The sequence below is a fragment of the Oratosquilla oratoria genome, chromosome 28 (genome assembly GCF_046742065.1).
Source record: "Oratosquilla oratoria isolate Oo_2021 chromosome 28, ASM4674206v1, whole genome shotgun sequence".
Classification (NCBI taxonomy): Eukaryota; Metazoa; Arthropoda; class Malacostraca; order Stomatopoda; family Squillidae; genus Oratosquilla; species Oratosquilla oratoria.
In genome coordinates, this window is record NC_134804.1 from 38,159,104 (window position 1) to 38,182,826 (window position 23,723).

Genomic DNA, 23,723 nt, shown 5'->3' on the forward strand with positions numbered 1-23,723 from the left:
CTCCTCTACAAGAAGTCAACGTCGTGTATAAGTTTGATTGCCCTGTCGGTGATTGTCAGCATCGCTCTTCCTCATACATTGGCATGACTTCTATGACCCTCTCCAAAAGACTCACATACCACCTCCAGAATGGCGCCATCAAAACACACATGATGAAAGAACACAAAACCACCATCACCAGACAAACACTAAATGAAAACACCAAAATAATTTACAAAGCTCACGACCCCCTTCGCCTTAAGATGGCCGAAGCAGTGAACATTTACACCGAAAAACCTTCTATTAACATACAACTCATGCCCACAACCACACTCCCAAGCAGTAGACGCACATAACACAAACAATAACACCCATTTCCACAATCCACAAGAAAGTTGCTACTTCCATGTACGCAGCGCTACGGATCACGGCTATAGGCAATGACTTCTCCCAGTGTTCGGCCAATGTACGGCCTGTATATAAACCTATGTAATCACCAAACATTGTATCACATCTACACATAAACCGTTCCCTCTGGCACATGCTCCTGTCAGGAGCAACCCCCCCCCCACCGAACTCACAACACCACCGCAAGCTAAAAGACAGTCCCTAAATCCGATACCTCCGCTGGAGAGGGAAAAAAAAAAAAAAAAAAAAAAAAATTGTAACTCCTTCCCTGAGGATGACCGAGTAAGGTCGAAATACGTATTGGAGAAAATAAAAAAGAGAAAACCGCACCAAATGTCTTTTGGACATCTCAGCTATTTGGAACCAGCACAGAAACTTGTTGCACGAGACAGATTAAAGCTTCAGTATAAGCTCAACAATGCCATTGTCGCTGTAGACTTCTTGAAATCATGTGTACAACATGGCCTCCTACAAAAAACTACAAAAAATATTTATATATAAATAAAATGTTTGAGATGTGGGACAAGGCTAAATGCAGTGTCAAGAGGTTATCATATTAAGACAACTGGGCAAGACTCGCAGTAATGGAGTTAAATTTGACACATTTAGATTTAAGAAGGAAATTAGCAAAAATTGGTTTACTATTAGGGTGGTCAACAAATGGAATAGATTTAGTAACCATGTAGTGAGCATTGAAACTATCGGATGTTTTAAGAAATGGTTAGACAACTTTATGGATGGTGATGACAGGTGGTAATGTACATGAAACTGCCTAGTGTAGGCCTTAAGGTCTGTTGCAGTCTCCATCATGTTCTTAATGTTAGATAACTTTATGGATGGGGATGATGGCGGTAATGAACATGGAACTGCCTTATGGTCTCTTGCAGTCTCCTTCTTATGTTCTTAATTGATCAAGCATGGGCCAAATGATCAGCTGCAACATTATATATACAAAGTGGGTGATGAAGAAACAAGGACCAATGAGACAAAGACTTGGGTGTGTGGCAAGTGATTATGCAAATTTGATATGCATTTCAGGTACATTACAAGAACAGCAGGACAAGGGAGTGGATGGATCCTTAGAACTTTAGTGGCAAAGTCAGAGCTTTGGCTGTCTTTAAAATAGAGTATGTGAGCCAGTTGTAGTCTTCCAACAAAATTAGGGACATAAAAGATGTGGAACAAATGCAGAAACAAATTACTGTACCAGGATGCTACCAGGGACTACATGAACTACTGGGAGATGCTAAGGCACCCCTACATATATTCATTACAAAGAGGGCATGAATGGCACATGTTTATTCATAACCAGAAGATCCTAGAGGGTGTGGTGGGTGTGGTGCCAAACTGTTAAGCCTTTACATTGCGCAGTTGACCTGATTTAGCATCCTATTTTAGTGTTGTCTGCATACTTACTAACATCACTAATAATCTCATTTTTCAAGTTGTTTATTTAAATAATGAACAAATGCACTGCTGTTGAATTTCATCAAGGTCACTTTGCAGCCCCTGGGAGTCCTCATTACTGGTTATATTGCTTGAGATGCTGGTGTCATCGGCAAATGATGAAATTCTGGACAATTTTACATTGAGGTCTATGTCTCCCATCATGATCAAGAACAATAGTGGTCCTATTATGGAGCCTAGTGTTACTCCACTGGTGACTGCCAAGCCCTTTGATTGGGTCCCTTCCACCACTACTGTCTGCTTCCTGTCTATTAGGAAGTTGTACAACCATGTGCCAAGTTTGCCTTTAATGCTGACCTTTTTGGCTTTGTTTAGTAGCACTCCATGTTCCACCTTGCCAAATGCTTTTGTGAAATCAAGGCAAACCATATCAACATTGTTTCCATTGTTCAATTCTTCCAGAATGTTTGAACAATGGTGGAGTTGCAAGAGGCAGGATCATCCCTTTCTGGAACCCATGCTGTCCTTTGTTAAATTGCCTGGATTCCTTTAAATGTTTCAGTAGTACCTTCTTAAGCACTCAAACACCTTTATGAGATGAGAGGCAAGAACTATTGGCCTGTAATTTAATGTGAGCCCCCATGAACCACTCTTAAAAATGGTGTGATAATACTTTCTTTTAGCACTTTGTACTAAGCCCACAATTGAGAGATTTTCTCCATGTCTTGGTGATATGGGCTGACAGCATTGCCTTGCAGCTTTTCAGATATGGTATATTTCAGATATGGTATATTGTTATGGATAGAAGAATTTAGGATTTATCTTTATGGCTGCCAGTGCTTTCTCTTCCTCATAACCTTTCATTTTCATGAGACACTGAGTTTGACGTCTATGTCCTTTGAAGTTATCTCCAAACTTTTCCTTTTCTTACATGCCATTGGCATCTCTTGAAGTCTTATTGTGGCAATTGTTTCTGTTTCTTATGGGAATATACATAAAAATGTTATTTCCACAAGAGATAATTCTCTGTGGAGGAACATGACTAAAACAAGCCAAGTGATTTTACAAAGAGCCACTTTGAAGAGTGGCTGCATGAGGACTTGCTTGTGGAAGCTGGAATGGAGTTGGCATGAGGCTGTGGTGTATGCTTTCAGTTGTTCAAATCATCACATACAAAAGCTTTTGGACTGTAAGATAGTTTTGCAGGGACTAATAATAAATACCTGCAAGTGGTGGTCATACAGGATGGATGTCAGAGAGACTTGTCTTGCTGCCATTCATCTTTAAAATGTATCAGCAACCTTGCTTCAGTTTGGAACAATCTTCAGAGTTTGCCTAAGATCCTTCTCATTCAACTTCAACTCTATTTCCTCCACCTTTACAAATGATAAGAGCTAACAACTGGAAACTGTTCCCCTCCTACTACTAGAAGCCAGTGACATGAAACTGTTCCACATGACTACAACACAGACAACATGCTAACTTTCTTTTTATAGAGCTCAGTGCTTGGGCCAGAGGACCATTGCCAGCCACTATGGGGGTAGCTGGTTTCCTGTTAGTCAAACTGGCACCAATTTATGTTATACAAAGAATCATTTCATGTTTGTTCTTCCTTCAGATGTCCTGAATATCATTAGAAATATAAGAACATTTGGGCCCCCTTTTTATTCAAAGCCTTCCGTGTGATATATACTATGGCTTAAAGATCAAAACTGTATATTTTTTCAGGCACAATGGATTACAGGAAGTCAGTTACTTGCCGATATTGGAAGAAGGGATCATGTTTGAAAGGTGAAAAGTGCCACTTTCTTCATGGGTTCAGCACCAAAGCCATGAAACAGAGGAAACGGAAAGCCTCCAGGAATCAGGATCTTGTGCAAGAAACTCATATGAATGTGAGTACATTGATAATATATTATGGATTATAGTCAAGTCCCTCTCTTTTTCTTTCTTTCTGTCTTTCTCCTTCTTTCTCTAATGATCACTAGTAATAACAGTATATTGGGTTAAAAAATAAAATAAAATGCTGGACAAATATCAATGCCTCCACACTACTAGTGACATTCAATCAGCCATAACTTCCAACCTACATAGTTTAGGCTTCCAAAAATAAGAAATAAGTACTGTACTATTGATGCTCTAACTGCTGCTTCAACTGCCAACATTTTGGGCACATTGCTCAGCCCCTGCATGTTATACCACTTGTTCAAACGCATCCAAATTTACAAACTGCAACCAAGATCACTGTGCATTATCCTTTGACTGTCTAGTATACCATTTTGAAAAAGAAGTCCTTTATCTCAGAAGCTTAGATTACATCAGCTTCAGAGAAGCCCAAAGATGAATTAAATACAGGGTTATCAGATCTACAGGGTGTTCGGGATAAATTTGACACTTTTGGAAAGGAAAGAAAAAGTCATATCTTGGCCAAAAATTGATGTATTCTCAAAGTTCAAAGTGCATCTCTTAGAGGATCTTTTGTGAAATACAGCTCACTCAAAGAAGCCGCCCTGAGCCTCCACCATGGCCTCCAGGCAGGACCTAAACCTGCAGTACACAGCCTTCACAGTGTCCTTTGAGAGATGCCTGAACACTAGCTTGATTCTAGCAATCAGCTCATCCTTGGTGTTGCAGCCAGTACCATTTGTGTCTTTTTCAACTGCACCCCTCACATGTCCATGGGGTTGCAATCAGGCAAGTTGGGGGGCCAGATGTTGGGACTGGTGAAGTCATAGAAGTTCTCAGACAGTCACTTCCAGGTTTTTCCAGAGGTGTGACACAGAGCTGAGTCCACATGTATGGTCTTCCCACAGCCACCCTCTCCACCCAGCACTTGACAACAGTGGACAGCAACCCAATACAGCCATCTGAAGTGAGTCAGAATCCCTCTTCAAAGATGTGGGGTGGCATGATGTGGCCTTTGTTCGAAACACACCCAAAGACCATAACAGTTTGAGGGAACTTGGTCTTCATGAAGCGTGGGGCTTCGTGCAAATTGTAGGCTAGCCACCAGTTATTCTGTACATTGTGTAGCTGGTCCTGGCAGAAGTTCTTGTCTGAGAAGAACCAGAACATCCCCAGCTCGACTGGGTGTTTGACCTTGTTGAGACGTTTCTTAGCTTTCGTAAGGAGGTTCTCTTGAACCATGGCGGTGAGTAGTTGGCCCTTATGCCTCTTGTATGAAGAGTAGCGAAGATCCTTGTTCAGTACTTTCTTCATAGTTGCCACTCTGATGCCCTTCTCTCTTGCCAAGGTCCACATTGCCTTGTCTGGATCTTGCCACACTTTTTTTTCACAGCTTTTTGATAAATTTCATTGTGCGGACAGAGTCAGAACACCTGCTATGATCCTGCTAGCCACTGCTTCCACATCTCCATTGCAATTCTCCAGCTCACATCTCACAGCCTTCACAGTATTCAAGGAGCACTGAGATGCAGCTAAGATTTCTGAATTTTTTAATCCTGTGGGAATCATCATGATGCAGGTTATTCTCTTCCTATATTCCGGTGCTTTCCAGTCATCCATTCTTTCTAGTTCTCACGCTCACCAATAGTGCACAGAATCAGCTATCCATTGCACTTTACCGCTATTAAATCCTTCCAATGGTTGTGAGATGACAGAAGATAAAAAAATTATCAAATTTATCCTGAACACCCTGTAGAGTCACACTGGAAGCACAATTATCCATGATAAAATTCTTTCAATAATTCCACCTAAACAACTACAACCTTGCTTCAGTCTGGAACAATCCTCAGAGTTTGCCCAAAATCCTAGCTTCTTCAACTTCAACCCTATTTCCTCCTAAAGCTTCTTACAGGAATTCCATGTGCAGCCTCTAACACCCCTCTCACTTTCTCCCCAAGCTCAACCCTTCACTCTCTCACCACCTGGAGTACAAGAGCCAAGTCCTTCCCCTCTAGTCCACACCTTCCTTCAACAAACTCAGCCACCCACCCCCTCCCCTTATGCATCCCAGCCTCTGCAACCGCAGTATCCCAAGAAAAATATCGGCTCTTTTGGAGAGACCATGCAAGGTGTAATGGAGTACATCACCCTCACTACACCAATAAATTCCCCACCCCCAAAATTATTATCAAACCATCCTCTAAACCACCAAAGTTAATCTCCTCTGTTCACATTAATCATTGGAGCACACAGCCTCAAAATTAGAGGTAAAAGTGAAAATCCACCCAACTCCTTTACCAACCACACATGCCAACACCCAATCCTATGTAAGTCTCCTAAACTTCCCAGGCCCAACTAGAATGAATGAATACTTGTCAAGTTCAGACTCTAAAATGACAATTGCTAACAGAATGGTCATAGTAGACTCCATGTGAGGATGGAACCTTTATTAACCCGTAAAATCCGATGACCCCTCAAATCAATTCGTCTCTGTGATGACTTTATGGCTGAAAAATCGAATCTTACCAAATTGAATAAAATTATGCTTAACTTCTTTGGAATACTCAGGCGCATCAGCCAAGACACATAAAAATCATATATCCACTCTAGGATGGCCATGAGAAAGGTCGGAATTTGTAGATCTGGTGCGAGAATCAGTAGTGGCAACTTTTACTACCAGACTCGGGCAGCGTGCTATGGCGTGCTCGACTTGGGAGTGCTTTTTGCATCTTATTTATTGGGATTATCTACCTCAATCAGTGTGATATTAGTTTAAACATGCCTCAAGGAACTAAGAGGAAGCTTTTGTATGCGAGTGACAGTGATCCATACGATCGAGAACCAAAAACAGAGGAAAGTGATTGTGATAGTGACACTCGTAGGCCACGCAGGACTAGTGATGCTTCACAGCCACAACTTCGACCACAATCACAATCACAACCACAACCAGGCCGTGACATTGATAGACGTAAGGGTGGAGTAAAAACAGACCCAACTCCTTTACCAAGTACACATGCCAACACCCAATCCTATGTACATACATACATACATATACCAAGGCTTTTTCCCCCTTCCAAGGATGGCCATGAATTTGTAGATCAGGTGCGAGAATCAATAGCGGCAACTTTTACTACCAGACTCGGGCGGCATGCTACGGCGTGCTCAGACAATCCTGCACGATGGTTGGTATCAGCACAGTTTGGTTTCAAGCACCTTTTGCACCAGATAGATAGAGCAAGTTCTTAGGGACACCATAAACGTGCAGAAAAAATTATTTCGTGGATTTGGCGATGAGGAATTTAAATGGTCAATTTTGTATTTCATACTACAGGACAAGACTCAACCTGATGAAGTTTTGAAACAAGTAGAAGATTCAGGTGACCAAAGATTTGATGAGAAGGAAGAGTACAATGATCACTGTGAAGGTAAGTGTTCATTAGTCTCAAGTAAGATAGGCTAAAAATTAGATCTCTCTCTTGTACATATCACATTAAGCCGTGCAATGCTACACGAATAAAGTCTTCTACATACCAGGAAGTGAAATCATATACATACATATACTAAGGGTTTTTTCCCTTGTACATATTCCACTCCCATTCACCACCCTCTCTCCCTCTTTTCTTGACTCCTCCTGGATGATGGGTCATCCCTGCATCTCACCCATTGTGCCCTGGGCCAAAAGTAATGCAGCAAAACACAGCACATTCGCAACAAGGCTGCTTCATTTAATTGGCAACCCCCCTCTCCTTCCCCTCATGCAGAAAAAAAGAAGGGGAGAAATCCCTTTGGGCTGCATCAAAATATCATTCACACATAACCACTCCCTAACCCCCCCATCCCCCACTCACTCCCTTCGATGCATCACAGTATGATCCACACACAACCACTCTCCACCCACCTCTATCTGTCTTCTCCCTTCCTTCCTCAACAGACATCCTTCTCTCTCCCACTGCCCCTTTCACCCCATCCATCCATCCCATTCTTGGTTGCCCCTTCATGTTCTTTCCATCCACATCTGCCTTCCACACCTTACTAATCCATCCTCACTCATTCACTCCATGTGTCCATCACTCCCTGATCAACCCCATCCCCCAACTCCCCCCATCCCCAGCTCTCTTTCTCACCTCCTTGTCTCTCACTCTATCCAGCATAGTAACCCCTACCACACACCTCAGACACAATTAAACTTTCTCTCTTCTTCTCTTTTGTTTTATGTTTCTCCCCCCGCACAGTGCTGCTGGCACAACCACCCCTTCATATAGTCTCCTTTCTGCATCCATTTCCAAATGTCCACTTCTCATTACACTTTTTAATCCCCAAGGCATTCACTTGCTTCTCTCAATCTACATTCTACCTCCACTCCTCTCTTTCCCACCATATTCGCCCCCAAGTATCTATCTAAAGCTATCCACTTCCTCCAGTCTCCCTTAACCACATCAGTATGAGTCAAATTCTTGTGTGCAGCATCGGCTGCCATATATATGATTCATCACACTACTCGCATTATAAAATATAAAGTCACTGCTGTATTATTCCTTCTCATTTACCCTGAGTAATATTAACACAAAAAAAATTATCAAACCAGTTCACAATCTGAGGGTAACTCATGTACAACTACAAAAAAATATATATAATCAAAATGCTGATGCCGACATCCTTGTGTACCCACTCACACCTCATAATGCCTACATGGGCATCATCATACTGAAGTAGTTAATACTCAATTCCAGTTTGCTGCCATCCTCTCCTCTTGTACACCTCACCTTCCACCCACATCTTTAACTTCCTTCCTTTGCACACCATCCCAGAATCCATCACTAACTTCCTTAATCCCTCCCCTGATCCCACCACAAGTGCAGTGCCATCAGCAAACAACAATCAGCCCCTTTCTACCCTCCGCAACCATCTCCAATTGCTGGTCTACCACCCTCACACCACCCCATCCATGTACATATTGAACAGGCATGGCGACATGACATCCCCAGCGAAGTCCCAGTCCCACCTCAGACCACTCACACTCTCCACCCCCAACTGCAAAACAGGCCCTACTCTCATAAAAACTCTTGACTGCTCTTAACAGCTTTCCTCCTATCCCATATATCAGCAATACCTCCCACAGTGCCTTTCTGTCAACCCTGTCATAAACCTTTTCCAAATCTATAAAGGCCCAAAAGACATCCTTACTTTTTCCTAAAGCTTCTTACATATCTGTCTTACCACAAAAATCTGATCCACGCAGCCCTTACCTGTCCTAAACCCACACTGTTCCTCACCAATTACTCCCTCTATTCCTCTCCTAATGCTCTCAACGAAAACCCTCCCATAAGCTTTCCCAACTACACTCAACAAACTGATCCCTCTGAAACTACTACTCTTAAACTTTTCCCTTTTTCACTTGTAATGTGGAACTATACAGGCACTCCTCCAGTCCTCTGGCACTCAACCCTCCTTTAGACAAACATAAAACAATCTCACCAGCCGGTCCACCATCATTGTACCTCCCTTTTTTAGGCACTCCCTTTTTTAGACACTCATGCTCTCATCATTTTAATAACTGTATTCTTTTCTTCTTTCCTATTTTCCTAATTCATCACTGTCATTTTCTTAGCACCTCTCACTGCAACTACCTTTTCCTTCCTATCCTTCACATTTAGCAACTCCCTAAAATACTCTGCCCATCTTCCTTTTCTTCTGCCCATCTACCCTGTGGTGAGGGCAAAAGAATACTGCCACCAAGTATTTCAACTTGGATCGTAAGAGGCGAGAAAAAAGGGATGGGGATTGGGACCAGGCATCCTTCTCCCTGTAGCCCCACTGGGGACATTCCTAAAAAAAGTAAAGGCATAAGAGGGTCTAGGAGTTTTCTGACCAGCACCCTAAGGTTTGGGTCTTTTAATGTGCATTGATGTGGTACAGATGAGAGTAAAAGGGAAGAGATAGGTAATATGTTTGTGAGAAGAAAGATGGATGTGTTAGCTTTGAGTGAAACTAAGTTGAGAGGGAAGGGCGAGTGTAAGTTTGGGAGTGTAATTGGGAGGTTATCAGGAGTGAAGAGAGGGCGAGGGAGAGAAGGGGTGGCTATACTAGTAAGTGAAGAGATAGGTAAATGTGTAGTGGAGTGGAAGGAGGTTTCCTCAAGGATAATGTGGATGAAGGTGAAACTTTGAAAGGAGTTGTGGGTTTTTGTAAGTGAATATGGGCCTGGTAGTGAGAAGAGTGTAGAAGTAAGTAGTGACAGAGATTTTTTAAAGTAATAAAAAGATGTTTTGGAGGGAAGTTGGGAGAGGAAGAGGAGGCAAATCGAGTGGAGAGGGGGGGAAGAGGATGCAGATGGAGAGATGTTAGCAGGGGGGAGGGTGGTGGGGGGATGGGCGGAGTGTTTTGGGGAGGTGTTGGGTGTGGAGAGGGATGGGGAGGGGGGATGGTTGTAGTGGGGGTGCTGGGAAGGTGACTGTGATGAGTGGGGATGGTGGAGGAGAGGTGGGGAAGGATGGAGTGAAGTCAGTTGTTGGGATGATGGATGCCATGCAGTGTCTGAAAAAAGGAGGTACAGTGATGGTGGACTGGTTGGTGAGGTTATTTAATGTTTGCTGGAGAGAGGGTAGAGTGCCAGAGGACTGGAGGAGTGCCTGTGTAGTTCCACTTTACAAGGGAGAGGGGGACAAGTGTGAGTGTAGTAGTTTTGGAGGGATTGGCTTGTTGGGTATGGTTGGGGGGGGCGTGTGGGAGGATCTTGATTGAGAGGATTAGGAGAGGAACAGAAGGAGTAATTGGTGGGGAGCGGTGTGGATTTGGGATGGGTGGGGGTTGTGTGGATCAGATTTTTGTGTTGGGATGGATGTGTGAGAGAGGTGTGGGATGGGGGGGGATGTTTTTTTTGGCTTTTGTGGGTCTGGAGGAGGCTTGTGACAGGGTGGACGGGGGGGGAGGTGATGTGGGAGGTTTTACGGATGTGCAGGATGGGAGGAAAGCTTCTGGGAGCTGTCAAGAGCTTTTACAAGAGTGGTGGAGCGTGTGTCAGGATTAGAAATGGAGAGAGAGTGAGTGATTCCAGGTGGGGGTGGGACTTCCTCAGGGATGCATTGTGTCTCCCTGGCTGTTCAACTTATGCATGGATGGGGTGGTGTGAGAGGGGAATGCGGGGGTGGTGGGTCAGGGATTGGAGATGATTAAAGAAAATGGAGAAAAGTGGGAGGTGAGCCAGCTGTTGTTTGCGGACGACACTGCGCTTGTGGCAGGATTGGAGGAAGGATTGAGGAAGTTGGTGATAGAGTTTAGGAGAGTGTGTGAAAGAAGAAAGCTGAAGATAAATGTGGGTAAAAGTAAGGTGATGAGATGTACAAGGGGTGAAAGTGGCAGCAGACTGGAAGTGAGCATTAAGGGAGAGTGACTGGAGGAAGTGGATAGTTTTAGATACTTGGGTGCAAACGTGGCAGGAAAAGGTGGAGTGGAGGTGGAGGTAGAATGTAGATTGAGAGAAGCGAGTAAATGCCTTGGTGGATTAGAAAGTGTAATGAGGAATAGACATTTGGGAATGGATGCTAAGAGAAGACTGTATGAAGGAGTGATTGTGCCAACAGCACTGTATGGGGCAGAAACATGGAACATAAGAGAGGAAGAGAGAAGGAGTTTGAATGTGTTTGAGATGAGGTGTCTGAGAAGTATGATAGGGGTTACTAGGCTGGATAGAGTGAGAAATGAGGAGGTGAGGAGGAGAACAGGGGTGGAAAGGGAGTTGGGAGATAGGGTTGATGAAAGAGTATTAGGATGGTTTGGACACATGGAAAGAATGAATGAAGAAAGACTAGTAAAAGAGGTATGGAAGGCAGATGTGGAGGGAGTGAACATGAGGGGACGTCCTAGGATGAGATGGATGGATGGGGTGAAGGGGACTTTGGGGAAGAGGGGAATGTCTGTTGAGGAAGGACGGGAGAGGACAGAAGACGGGTGAATGGAGAATGGTTGTATATGGATGATGTTGTGATGCATGAGGTGGAATGGGTGGGGGGGTGGGGGTGAGGTAGTATGTGTGAGCAAAATTTGATGCATCACAAAGGGACTTCTCCCCGTCTTCTCCTTTTCTGCATGGGGGGACGGAAAGGGGGGGGGGGTCGCCGATTTAGTGAAGCGGCCTTGCTGTGGATATGCTGTGCCATGCAACACTGCCTCTGACCCAGGGCAGGGGACAGGGTGCAGGGATGACCTGTCATCCAGGAGATTCTAAGATAAGAGGGAGAGTGGAGGGGAGTGAAATGTATTTAGGGATGGAATGGGTGGGAATGATTTTATGCCTTTTTTTTTTTTATTACCTCCCTTGTAAGGGGGAAAAAGCCTTGGTATATGTATCTTCCTCTTACAGCTGTCTCTTCCATTATCATCTCTCCATCTCCACATTTTACCTTTACTTCTCTTCTTGATTCACCTCTCCTTCCTCTCTTAATTTCCTTCCAAAATGTTTCTTTTATATTACTTTCCCCCATTTCACATCTGCTTTCCTGTTTTCCTCCTTTATCTTGTGCTTTACATCTCCTCTTTTTTTTCTTTGTACTTTTCATTTATTTCTCTCATCCTATTTTGTAACCAATCTGTAAATGCTTGTTTCTTCTCTTCTACAACCTTCTTTGCTTTGTCATCCTTCCACTCACTACCCTTCCTTCTATTTCCTCCTATCCTCCTTGTTCCACACACCATCTTTGCACACTTTGTGACTCCCTCCTTGAAATATCCCCATTCCTCCTCCACTCTTAGTTCCACTCTATCCTTCATACCCTCCCACTCTTCTCTCAGCTTCTTGTACTCTTTCTCCTTTTCTTTCTTATTTAAGCAGTTTACTCTAAGCACCTCTCTACCTTCTGTCCTTATCCTCTTTCTGCATCTATTCTCCACTCTCGTCTTACCTTCCACCAAAAAATGATCTGATATTCCCCCACTCTCTCCCCTAAAAACATATACATCCAAAACACTTCTCTTCTCCTGATTACCATTATATAGTCCATTAAAGCCCTATCTACCAACCCTCCACCACCCTCTCCCATGTGTATTTTATGTTTGACTTTTTTCCTAAATACTGTGTTGGCTTACATCAACTCTTTCTAGACACATCTCCATCATCAACTCTTCACTACGATTTTTCCCAACTACACCATCTATTGGTTCATCTTCTACCCTAGCATTGAGATCTCCCAATACCACTACATTGACATTTCTTATTAAACCCTCTATGTACTCATTTAAATCTATCCAACAATCCTATTTCCAATACACTTTCTCACTAACAGGCCCATATGCACGTACAAAGACCCACGTCTCTATTCCCAATTTCACTTTCATCCACATTAACCTTGAAGAAACCTTCCACTCCACCACAGGCTTACCTATCTATTCACTTACTAATATAGCCACACCTTCTCTCCCTCATCCTCTTTTCACTCCTGAGACTTTCCCCACTACACTCCCAAACTCAAACTCACCCCTTCCTTTCAACTTAGTTTCACTCAGTCTCAACACATCTATCTTTTCACAAACATAAGGCCTATCTCTTCACTTTCACTCTCATCTATACCACACCCACACACATTAAAAGACCCAAACCTTGGGGTTCTGGTTGAAAAACTCTTCCCAGACCCTAATTTTTTTTTTTTTTTTTTTTTTTTTTTAAGGAATGCCTCCTTTGGGGCTACAGAGAGTAGGATGCCTAATATCTTCATCCCATTTTTGTCGCCTTTTATGACTCAAGTGGGAACACTCGGTGGCAGTATTCTTTCTCCCCTACCACAGGGTTCAGTGAAAAAGGAAATGTATATTCAGAGAAGTGGTACAGGACAGTATTAAGAGTGGGGGGACAGCATAATGGAGGGACAGTCACAGTATAATAAAGTAGCATAATTTCTCTATGAATAGAGATTTCCTCTATCACAGACAAAATTATGTGTGGCTCTGGTCCATAGGGGCACCCCATATAGATCCTAAAGTATCAGCTGCATGCTACTGAGCAGATTTTAACCTCACAATAACATGCAGCCATCTTGGAACTCATCTTGATTAAAAATATTTAGTTACAACAATATCATTACTTGAACATGATTTATTCATTACAATTAGAATAAAATGACCAAAAGTTTTGAGACCAGTGCCAGGAAAAAAAAAAAAAATGGAAATCTGATTGTGGTGAAAGTAGTGTCCTCCACTGCATGTGGTCCGTGAGTACAGAGGCTCCCATTCTCCTCCACTGGCTGGGATCCTTGTAGAGAGTTGGGGAGAAAAAAAGGGGGAGGGGGAGACAGATGGATGTTGCAAAGGTCATGGGAAACTACCAGTAAAATGTAATTAATTCAATATCAACATTAATCATTTACAAATATGACTGGGGTAGACCTGAGCTGTTGAACAAGGAGGAGGGGGGAAAGTAGGAAGAAATAATGCTAACAACCCTCAAAGACCTGTTGAATTAGGATACTACAGAACGGAAATAATTGCAAGGTTTTCACTAGATATAGTTAAACCGCTCCTCCACTATTCTGCCACCATTGCCAGAACAACTACTGCCACAAGTATGCAGTTTTCTGCTGGAACTGCTACTGCCACGACTATGTGGTCTTCTGCAGAAACTGCTACACTGCAACTGTGGGAACAGTACTGCAACTTTTGGAACTGCACTGCAACAACTGGAACAGCACTGCAGGTGCTAGAACTGCTACTGCCATGACTATGCGGTCTTCCTTTACTGCACGGCTGCTGCACACTTCACAAGGTTTGTCAAGGATAACCTACTTGCTACACTTGCTCAGTGGCTACTACCATTATCACGCAGCTGTTGCTGAAATTGAACAATTGGGACAACTATAAACTATACTGTGTTTAGTGCAACTGGGGCTTAACTAGGAATAAACTAGGACTAACTACAATGGAACTAATCTAGAGAATTATAGCAACTGGCTGGTGCATGGCACAAATGATTTCCTATAGGCAAATAGAAGGGTATCTACAACTAGTTTGTTGTCCTTATGCATGGCCTTAAAACTAATTTAGGTAAATACTTGTGTTTCATGGGATCAGACAGCTTGGGTCTTTACATCAAGAACAATTCAATTTTTTTGTACAAAAATAGAAGACAAATCCTTTATAAATTGAACTGTAAGGAGAACAAACTTTGTTCACTCTCGAATGACCTTACATGTTGAAACAAAAGGGACACCATGCAAGATTTTAAGTGTGTAGGCATTGCTTGCATAATTGCTTTCCTACCGGTGTAATCCAAGCCAGTGGAGAAGTGTGATGATTTCATCATGCTGCAAGAATATCATGCCAGACAAGAATAATGTGGCGATTGTTACTAATTTCATTAGGCCAAGTTTTATTGGCGATAACATGGATTGAATCATGTGGATTTTTCATAGCTGCAACACATTATATTGCGACATCATTCATGTCATGCATGCCTGCTATGTTTGCCAAACCACTCATATATGCACAAATTAATTTTGGTTAAGCCATAAACTTTCTCTGAAGAGCCATTTTTATTATCCCAAAATTTGAAATATAAATCAAATAGACTCTGTCTATTCCTTTATTGTTGTGCACTGCTTCATTAGATTGTGATACTCTTTAAACTTTAAAGTCAGCAATAGGGAGTATAGCCAACATTATATTTATGTTTCCTCCATTGTGAAAATGCTTCAGCACCTAATGCTATAATCTGTACATTGAGACTGCTGATGGTTAAGGGGATGACTGAAAAGTGTTGTTGTTGTTGTTGTTGTTGTCGTTCCCTAGACTGTCTGTCCGAGCAGTCCCGTCTCCCCAAGGAATGCCACAGCCAAAACTGGGTTTTCCCACAAATCCTTTATAGAGCGTATGTTGTGTTGTTTGCGTGCATGATTGTGTATAATGCAGTCTTCCATTATGTGTTGTATGGTATGGGGTGAAGTGTTACATCCTGGGCAGCTGTTCACAATGCGGTCATCCAGCCTCTTCTGGTAGCTTAGAAGTGCTGGCCGCACCGCAGTCTGGCCAGGTGGACTCTGTCCTTTCGTGGGAGAGAGGATTCAGAAGGGTGGATATCAGGGGGTCTGGCATGCAGCAATGTGTTGTCTTTCAGTGTGTTAATGGAGGGGTGAGTGATATGATTATGAATATGTTTCCGGAGGCTGGTATTTGGTGGTTGTGGAGGAAGAGAAGAGAGTATCTGTGTGTGATACAGATCTTTGGGTGTTGTTTTAATGTTTCTTGGTGTGTGTGGGTGTTCTGCTATGTAGTGTAGTGGGTGTGATGTGTTTGTGATGGCTGTGGCAAGTGTTTGTGTGCCTCTCATGTTGAGATGGTCCTTGACTTTGAGGACTTTTGTTTCATGGTGTAAATGGTCTGTAGGTGTTGTATTTGTGCAGCCTGTAATTGTTTTTAGGGCTTTGTTTTGTATGATTTGAAGGGTGTTGTGGTGTGTCTCACTGAGATTAGGAGCCCATGCAGGACTCACATAATTCATCACTGAGGGTATGACTGAAAAGTGTTGACAGAATTGTCTCCAAACTCTCTAATAACCATTTCATCAAGAATGGTTTAACCTCTTCCATTTGATGACACCTATATAGGCATCATGAGGCGTGAGTGGGTATATGAGGATGCCTGTGTCAGTGTCTTGATTATATTTATTTTGTAGTTGTAGCTGAGTGACCCCTGAATTTTGTGAACTGGCTTGATCACATTTTCTGTGTTTATTATTACTCAGAATGAAAGAGAATGAGTAATACAGCAGTGAGTTTATATTTTATAATGCAAGTAGTATGATGCATCATTGAATCATCGTACATTAGGCATCCAATGCTACATGCAATAATTTGACTCGTATTGAAGTGATTAAAGGAGAAGGAAACACTGAATTTGAAATGGTTTTGTGTTATCTAAAGTAAAACAGTGATTGATCTCATATCAAAATCATGCTTATCAGCCAACTGTTAAGGAAATTACAGCTGAAAAAAGAACTGTTTTGTGGTATTGGAGCCATAGTCTGCTTCAATAGGAGGCTGCTGTCAATTTGTTATGTAGGGCATGGACAGTGGGATTAAAGAGCTCTGTTGAATTTTGACATGCACAGTTGAAAAGAACATAATAGAGGATGACTGGTTGACAATTATCTGAACTTCCCTTACCCTACATCACAACCCGGCAGTATCAAGAGAGATTACATAAAAATGTCAGCCACCTGTTGAAGCAGAAAACTGCAAAGTAGGGGATCTTCATGTGGCTCTAATTTTGCTTACAGGTGTTGTACAAGCATCATTTTTATATCAAAGTAATCATTGGTTTACTCTTGATTACCACAATAACAGTAAAAATCAAGGTTTTCTCCTCCTTTAGGACACCATTCCACTTTGTAAACCAGTTCTATAGCTTTCTCTTTTTCAGCTGTTTATATGCTCCAGCTACTTCCAGTACAAGTTCAACCTATGGTCTGCATCCTTTCTTCAAACCACAAGTGGAACCAGTATGTGCACCACTGCAGGCTAAAATTCCATCAATTGATAGTTGCCATTCAAGAGGCTATGCTGTTAGCATTTCTTGTAGAGAAGTCATTACCATTTACTATGCCATCTAATTTTTGGGCCTTTATGGATTTAGAAAAAATGTGACAGGCATTGTGGGAGGTATTGCAAATATATGGGATAGGAGGAAAGATGTTAAGAGCAGTCAAGAGTTTTCATGAGAGTAGTAGAGCCTGTATTAGAATTAGAAATAGAGAGAGTGGTTAGAGGTAAGGGTGGGACTTTGCTAGGGATGTGTCATATTGCCATGGATGTTCAACATACACATGGAAAGGGCAGTGGCGATTCTAGGACTATGAAAGTGGGAGGGCCAGCTGAAAAACTGGGGGGCATGCCCCTCCCCCCCAGAATCACCACTGCGTGTGACACTGTTATGGGGTCGGTACCGCAATAGTATTTACCATATATATATATATATATATATATATATATATATATATATATATATATATATATATATATATATATATATATATATATATATATATATATATATATATATATATATATACACATATACATACACACATTTTTAACAGCCACAAAGCACTTTAATTCTAAGCCATCAACATCGGGAGACCCCATGGAGGCCACAACCAGAAATTGAAATGTGGTACTGTACTGCTGAGGACTCAAACTCAGCTATCACATGACTCGGCAGTACCACATTTCAATTTCTGGTTGTGGCCTCCATTGGGTCTCCCGATATTGATGGCTTAGAATTAAAGTGTTTTGTGGTTGTTAAAATGTATCTCTGATCACTGGGACCCATTCAGTGTTGTACATATATATATATATATATATATAATTTAAAAATAGGATATGCAAAAAAACTGGGGGGGCCAACCTGGGGGCCAGCTGAAAAACTGGGGGGGGGGGCATCCCCCCCTATAATCGCCACTGGGAAAGAGTGGTGCAATAGATAAATGCAAATGGAGATGGTTGAAGAAAATGGAAAAAAATGGGAGATAAGTCAACTGTTGTTTCCTCACAACACTGCACTTGTAGCAGGATCAGAAGAGAGATTAAAGAAGTTAGTGAAGGAGTTTGGGAAGGTGTGGAAAAGAGGAAAGTTGAAGATAAATGTGGGTAAAAGTAAGGTGATGTGATGTACAAGGGGTGAAGATGGCAGCAAATTGGAAGTGAGCATTAAGGAAGAGAGGCTGGAGGAAGTGGATAGCTTTATACTTGGCTGTACATGTGGTAGGAAAGGGAGGAGTGAAGGTGGAGGTAGAATGTAGATTGAGAGAAGCAAGTAAATGTCTTGGGGGATTAAAAAATGTAATGATGAATAGTCATTTGGGAATGGATGCTCAGAGGAGATAGTATGAGGTGGTGATTGTGCCAACAGCACTATATGGGGCAGAAACATGGAACATAACATAGGAAAAGTGAAAGATTTGAAATGTGTTTGAGATTAAATATCTGAGAAGTATGGTAGGGATTACTAAGCTGGATAAAGTGAGAAATGAGGTGAGGAGGAGAGCAAGGATGAAAAGGAATTAGGAGATAGGGTTGATGAAAGAGTATTGGGATGGTTTGGACACATGGAAAGAATGTGTGAAGAAAGATTCGTAAAAGAAGTGTGGAAGGCAGAGGTGGATGGAATCAGTGGTGATTCTAGGACTATGAAAGTGGGAGGGCCAGCTGAAAAACTGGAGGGCCGTGGCCCTCCCAGGTGCCCCCCCCTAGAATTGCCACTGCGTGTGACACCGTGACGTGGTCGGTACTGCAGTAGTATTTACCAAGGTATATATATATTATATATATATATATATATATTATATATATATATATATATATATATATATATATATATATATGCAGAAAAAACCACTGGGAAATAAGAAGCTTAGTCCGAACGTTTTCGTCTATTTAAGGCATTATCAAATAGACGAAAACGTTCGGACTAAGCTTCTTATATCCCAGTGGTTTTTTCTGCATATTATTTTCACGTGTGCCTTGTGAATTACTGCAATATATATATATATATATATATATATATATATATATATATATATATATATATATATTTTTATATATATATATATACATAATTTGAAAATAGGATATGCAAAAAAACTGGGGGGGGGGCATGCCCCCCCTCCCCCTTAGAATCGCCACTGGATGGAATGAACAGGAGGATGAGATGGATGGATGAGGTGAAAAGGGCATTGGGAGAGGGGGGGGATGTCTGTTGAGGAATGGAGAAGACAGAAGATAGGGGTGAGTGGAGATAGGATGTGTATGGATGATGCTGTGATGCATGGAAGGGAGTTGGTGGGGGATGGGGAGGGGGTTATGGAATGAATGATATTTTGATGCAACCCAAAACATATTTCTCCCCGTCTTTTCTTTTTCTGCATGAGGGGACAGAGGTGGAGGGAGTCACTGATTAAATGAAACATCTTTGCTGTGTCTTGCTGCATTGCTTCTGACCCAGGGCAGTGGGTGAGATGCAGGGATGATCTGTCATCCAGGGGGAGCCAAGAAAAGTGGGAGGGAGGGGTGGTGAATGGGAGTGGAATATGTGGAGATGAAATGGGTAGGAGTGAATTTATGCCTTTTGACTTTGGCTACCTCCTTTGTAAGGGGGAAAAAGTCCTTGGTATATGTAAGTATGCATGCCACCTACTCATGAACTTGTTTGCCATTGATCCCATAGTCAGGGGTCAAACTCAACCAATGAACTACATAAAGGAACTTCCAATATTCATTACTAATGTCTTGGACCATATATATTGGAAGTGTAGCATTTCTATAGCAATGGAAATCTTTGAGACGCCACAAAGGAAACGAAGTTGGACTCCTGGTGGGCTGATACTGCTTCAACAGGAAAATATTCCTGCCTTTCGATGCTGATCAAAGCCACAATGACCTGTTTTCATGGATCCCAGGCTCCTTCAGTGTCATGGGCAATGTCATCACTGAGCAAACTTCGTGTATAGACAGTAAGACATTTAGTTCCATACAGATAGTAAAATTCACATTAACATTTACTGGAAAGAAAGGACTGGAGTACTTAGTGTAAAGACATCCATCATGATCCAGTTGATCAAGCACTGGGGAAAATAATGAGGCGTTCTCATAAAAGGTATAAGGAAGTACATGGAAAGAGAAGAGAGAATATCACTTCAAGGAGTGGAAATCTTGAGCTGGATTCAAAGAGCAAGCCTCCTCTAGCTAAGCAAAAAGTCATGGAACAAGAATAGACTTGCAGCTCAGTTGTCAAGGAAGTCTCACCAAGAAGCCATGTTGCAGAAGTTTAGGAAGATGGACAAGAATGAAAAAGAGAAATTAGGTACATTATGTTGGTGTACTGATTCTAATTCTTCTTTATTTACACAAGTTATTATCGAGTGAATCAAAGGATTTGCAGAAACAAGAAATTAACAATATTGTTTTTGTTTAGTTCTCTGTACATTAGGTATGTAGTGTGTATACGTCCTTTGTAAAACATGTCAGTAAAAGAAACACAGGGATCCAAGTGAACATTAAGTACTCTGATGAATAATCTTTGTGAAAACTACCCACCATATTGCCTTAACTGTTTTATTAAAATGATTAAAAACTACCTCTCAGACAGCTTTAAATATGCACCTGAAATAGTAAAAATGCTGGGGCTTCCAGGGGGCATTGCCCCATAACCCCCACCAGGGGTGTTGCCCCTGAACCCTACCAGGGGTGTTGCCCCCAACCTCCACCAAGGGTGTTGCCCCCAACCCCCACCAGGGGTGTTGCCTCTTGAACCCCACCAAGGGCATTGCCTCCCAACCAACACCAGGGTCTTGGCATCCCCCTTGATACCCCCCTCCCATATTGTACTTTTTTTTTTTCTTGTCCTTTATGCTACCTTTAAAAATTAAACATTTCTATTCTCTCTCTCTCTCTCTCTCTCTCTCTTGATATATATTCAGCTTTCTTGAATAATTTTTCTCTTGTGTTTTTTTCAGGTATAAGCGAGGATACTATAGCAGCATTACTTGGTGGGAGCAGCACTTTAGGTGAGGGGGCCCAGTACAATGAGGTGAAAAAAGGAAAGCTAAAGAGAAAATATTGGCGTGGCCCAAAAAGAAAGAAATATCCTTGTGAACAAATATATAGTAACCTAGATCAAAATGATAACAGAGGGCTAGGTAGGATGAGACATAAGAGCACAGACAGTTCATGTCATCAGTATGATTACATGAACAGTGAACCAAAACAGGTTTGCACAAACTACAAACAGATACTGCATAGGTATGAGACTCCAATGCTAAGTGAAAGTACTGGCTCAGATTATCCAGGAAGTTGTAGTTGGTCATCAAGCAGTAATGAGAATCACTTGAGCGAAAATGCGTTTAAAGAGTTGTCCACCATAAGTCACAGCAAGGAACCAACATGTTTGAAAAGTGAAGGTCAGATTTTTTTTTTGTTCTTGTCCTTTATCATACCTTTAAAAATTAAACATTTCTATTCTCTCTTTCTCTCTCTCTCTCTCTCTCTCTCTCTCTCTCTCTCTTGATATATATTCAGCTTTCTTGAATAATTTTTCTCTTTTGTTTTTTTCAGGTGTAAGTACTATAGCATCATTACTCGGTGTGAGCAGCAATTTAGGTGAGGGGGCCCAGTCCAATGAGGTGAAAAAAGGAAAGCCAAAGAGAAAGTATTGGCGTGGCCCAAAAAGAAAGAAACATCTTTGTGGACAAAAATATAGTAACCTAGGTCAAAATGATAACAGAAGGCCAGATAGGATGAGACATAAGAGCACAAGTGAAAGTACTGGCTCAGATTATCCAGGAAGTTGTAGTCAGTCATCAAGCAGTAATGAGAATCACTTGAGTAAAAATGTGTTTAAAGAGTTGTCCACCATAAGTCACAGCAAGCAACCAACATGTTCGAAAAGTGAAGGTCAGAGTCAGGATAAAACTTCTGTCTCCAAAGTGGATCTCCAACTTTTTGAAAAAAGGATCCTTTCAAACTGCCAGGAATTGTTGGCTTCTCTAAGGAATCCCAATAAACTTGTTGAAGTGTTGAAACTACAAGATCAGCAAATCAGTGCAGAACTTTGCAAAGGCAGTCTTACCTCATCAATGGTACCACACACCAAAGACACCTCTATAAAACTAATTTCATCTCCAACAAAAGGAGAGAAGAATAGTTATGAAAAATCAAGATCTGCAAATGAAGATCACAATAATTCATTGGCAAATACCTATGACAACATTAAAATTGTGGTTGATTGCAAGAAAACAGAAGAGACAATTGATGAAACTACAGACAAAACACGCCAGGTTGTCTTGGTTGAAGGTGGCAAAAGTGCTGAAAGTGATATTACAGAAAAGGATAGTGAACAAAACAAACATATTCAGAACCTGGATTCAGAAGAATCTAAAAAATCTGGGAGTGGATTTCAGAGAAACAGTGATGCTAGTGAGTGTGATACTTCTGTCTCAGAGGAAGTGTCATGTCAGGCTAAAAAAAGGCCAAGAGGATGTAACAAACAAGAGAGCTTGTTCAGAGTAGAGGATGACAATAATGAAACTATGATTAAGCAGGTAAGTCAAGAACTGGATGATCAGGCTAAAAAAAGGCCAAGAGGATGTAACAAACAAGAGAGCTTGTTCAGAGTAGAGGATGACAATAATGAAAGTATGATTAAGCAGGTAAGTCAAGAACTGGATGATGTATTGGAAGCATTAAAAGAAATAGTAGATTCAAGTGATTCTGATGAGGAATCTGAATAGTGGTGTAGTGTTGCAGGAAAATAGTGAAAAAACTCTCCAAAAATGTGCAGCCAATATTGTGTTGTCCCTAAAGGAAGGATCAAAAAAGGACTTCATTAGTGCCATTAGTTGCAACACGAAGGATGCATTAGTAAAGTCAGTGAATGAATTTCAAGTAGAAAATTGCCCATTAGAGAGTGAAAAATGACTAGCTGAAACACATCTCAGAAATAGTATAAAACCTTGGTGAAATTGAATTGTGATCATGGTGGGAAAAAGCCTTGGTATATGTATGTATGTATACAACCATACAGTATAACATATCCTAAAAAGTAAGATCTACAGGGATAGTTAAGTAGATGTTCCTTCCTTTGTTTTACAACCAATTTCATTGGTGATTCACATAAGCATTTACATGATTTTCATAGGGGAACAAAATGTACACCACAGACATTTCTTAAATTAGAATATTGTACATGTTTACAAATTTCACACACTGTAAAATGTGTGAATTACTCAAGTGGCTGTTTGAACTGTTGACACTAATGCTAAATATATATATATATATATATATATATATATATACAGACGCTCCTCTACTTACGTTCATTCGTTTTATGTTTTTTCGATTTTACGTTTGAACTGACTGTAAAAAAAATTGTAAAAAAAAAAAAAAAAATTGAGTGAATTTTTTAGTTTAGCGCGCTCTCCGTAGTTCAAACGATACTTGCGCATGACGCTGCGTCCATTGTTTACATTGCACAAACGACAAACTGAACAT

At 41.4% G+C, this 23,723-nt stretch overlaps 1 protein-coding gene across 1 annotated transcript in view; it reads left to right on the plus strand.

The window, feature by feature from the left end:
• Nucleotides 1–23,467, plus strand: part of LOC143040171 (uncharacterized) — an 81,506-nt gene extending 58,039 nt beyond the window's left edge. Inside the window, exons 2-5 of the mRNA XM_076210838.1 lie at nucleotides 3,523–3,689; nucleotides 7,031–7,124; nucleotides 21,191–21,241; nucleotides 21,789–23,467. Of these exons, the coding sequence (XP_076066953.1) occupies nucleotides 3,528–3,689; nucleotides 7,031–7,124; nucleotides 21,191–21,241; nucleotides 21,789–22,963 (1,482 nt within the window). The 5' untranslated portion in view covers nucleotides 3,523–3,527 and the 3' untranslated portion in view covers nucleotides 22,964–23,467. The remainder of the gene's footprint in view (nucleotides 1–3,522; nucleotides 3,690–7,030; nucleotides 7,125–21,190; nucleotides 21,242–21,788) is intronic.
• Nucleotides 23,468–23,723: the final 256 nt, after the last annotated feature.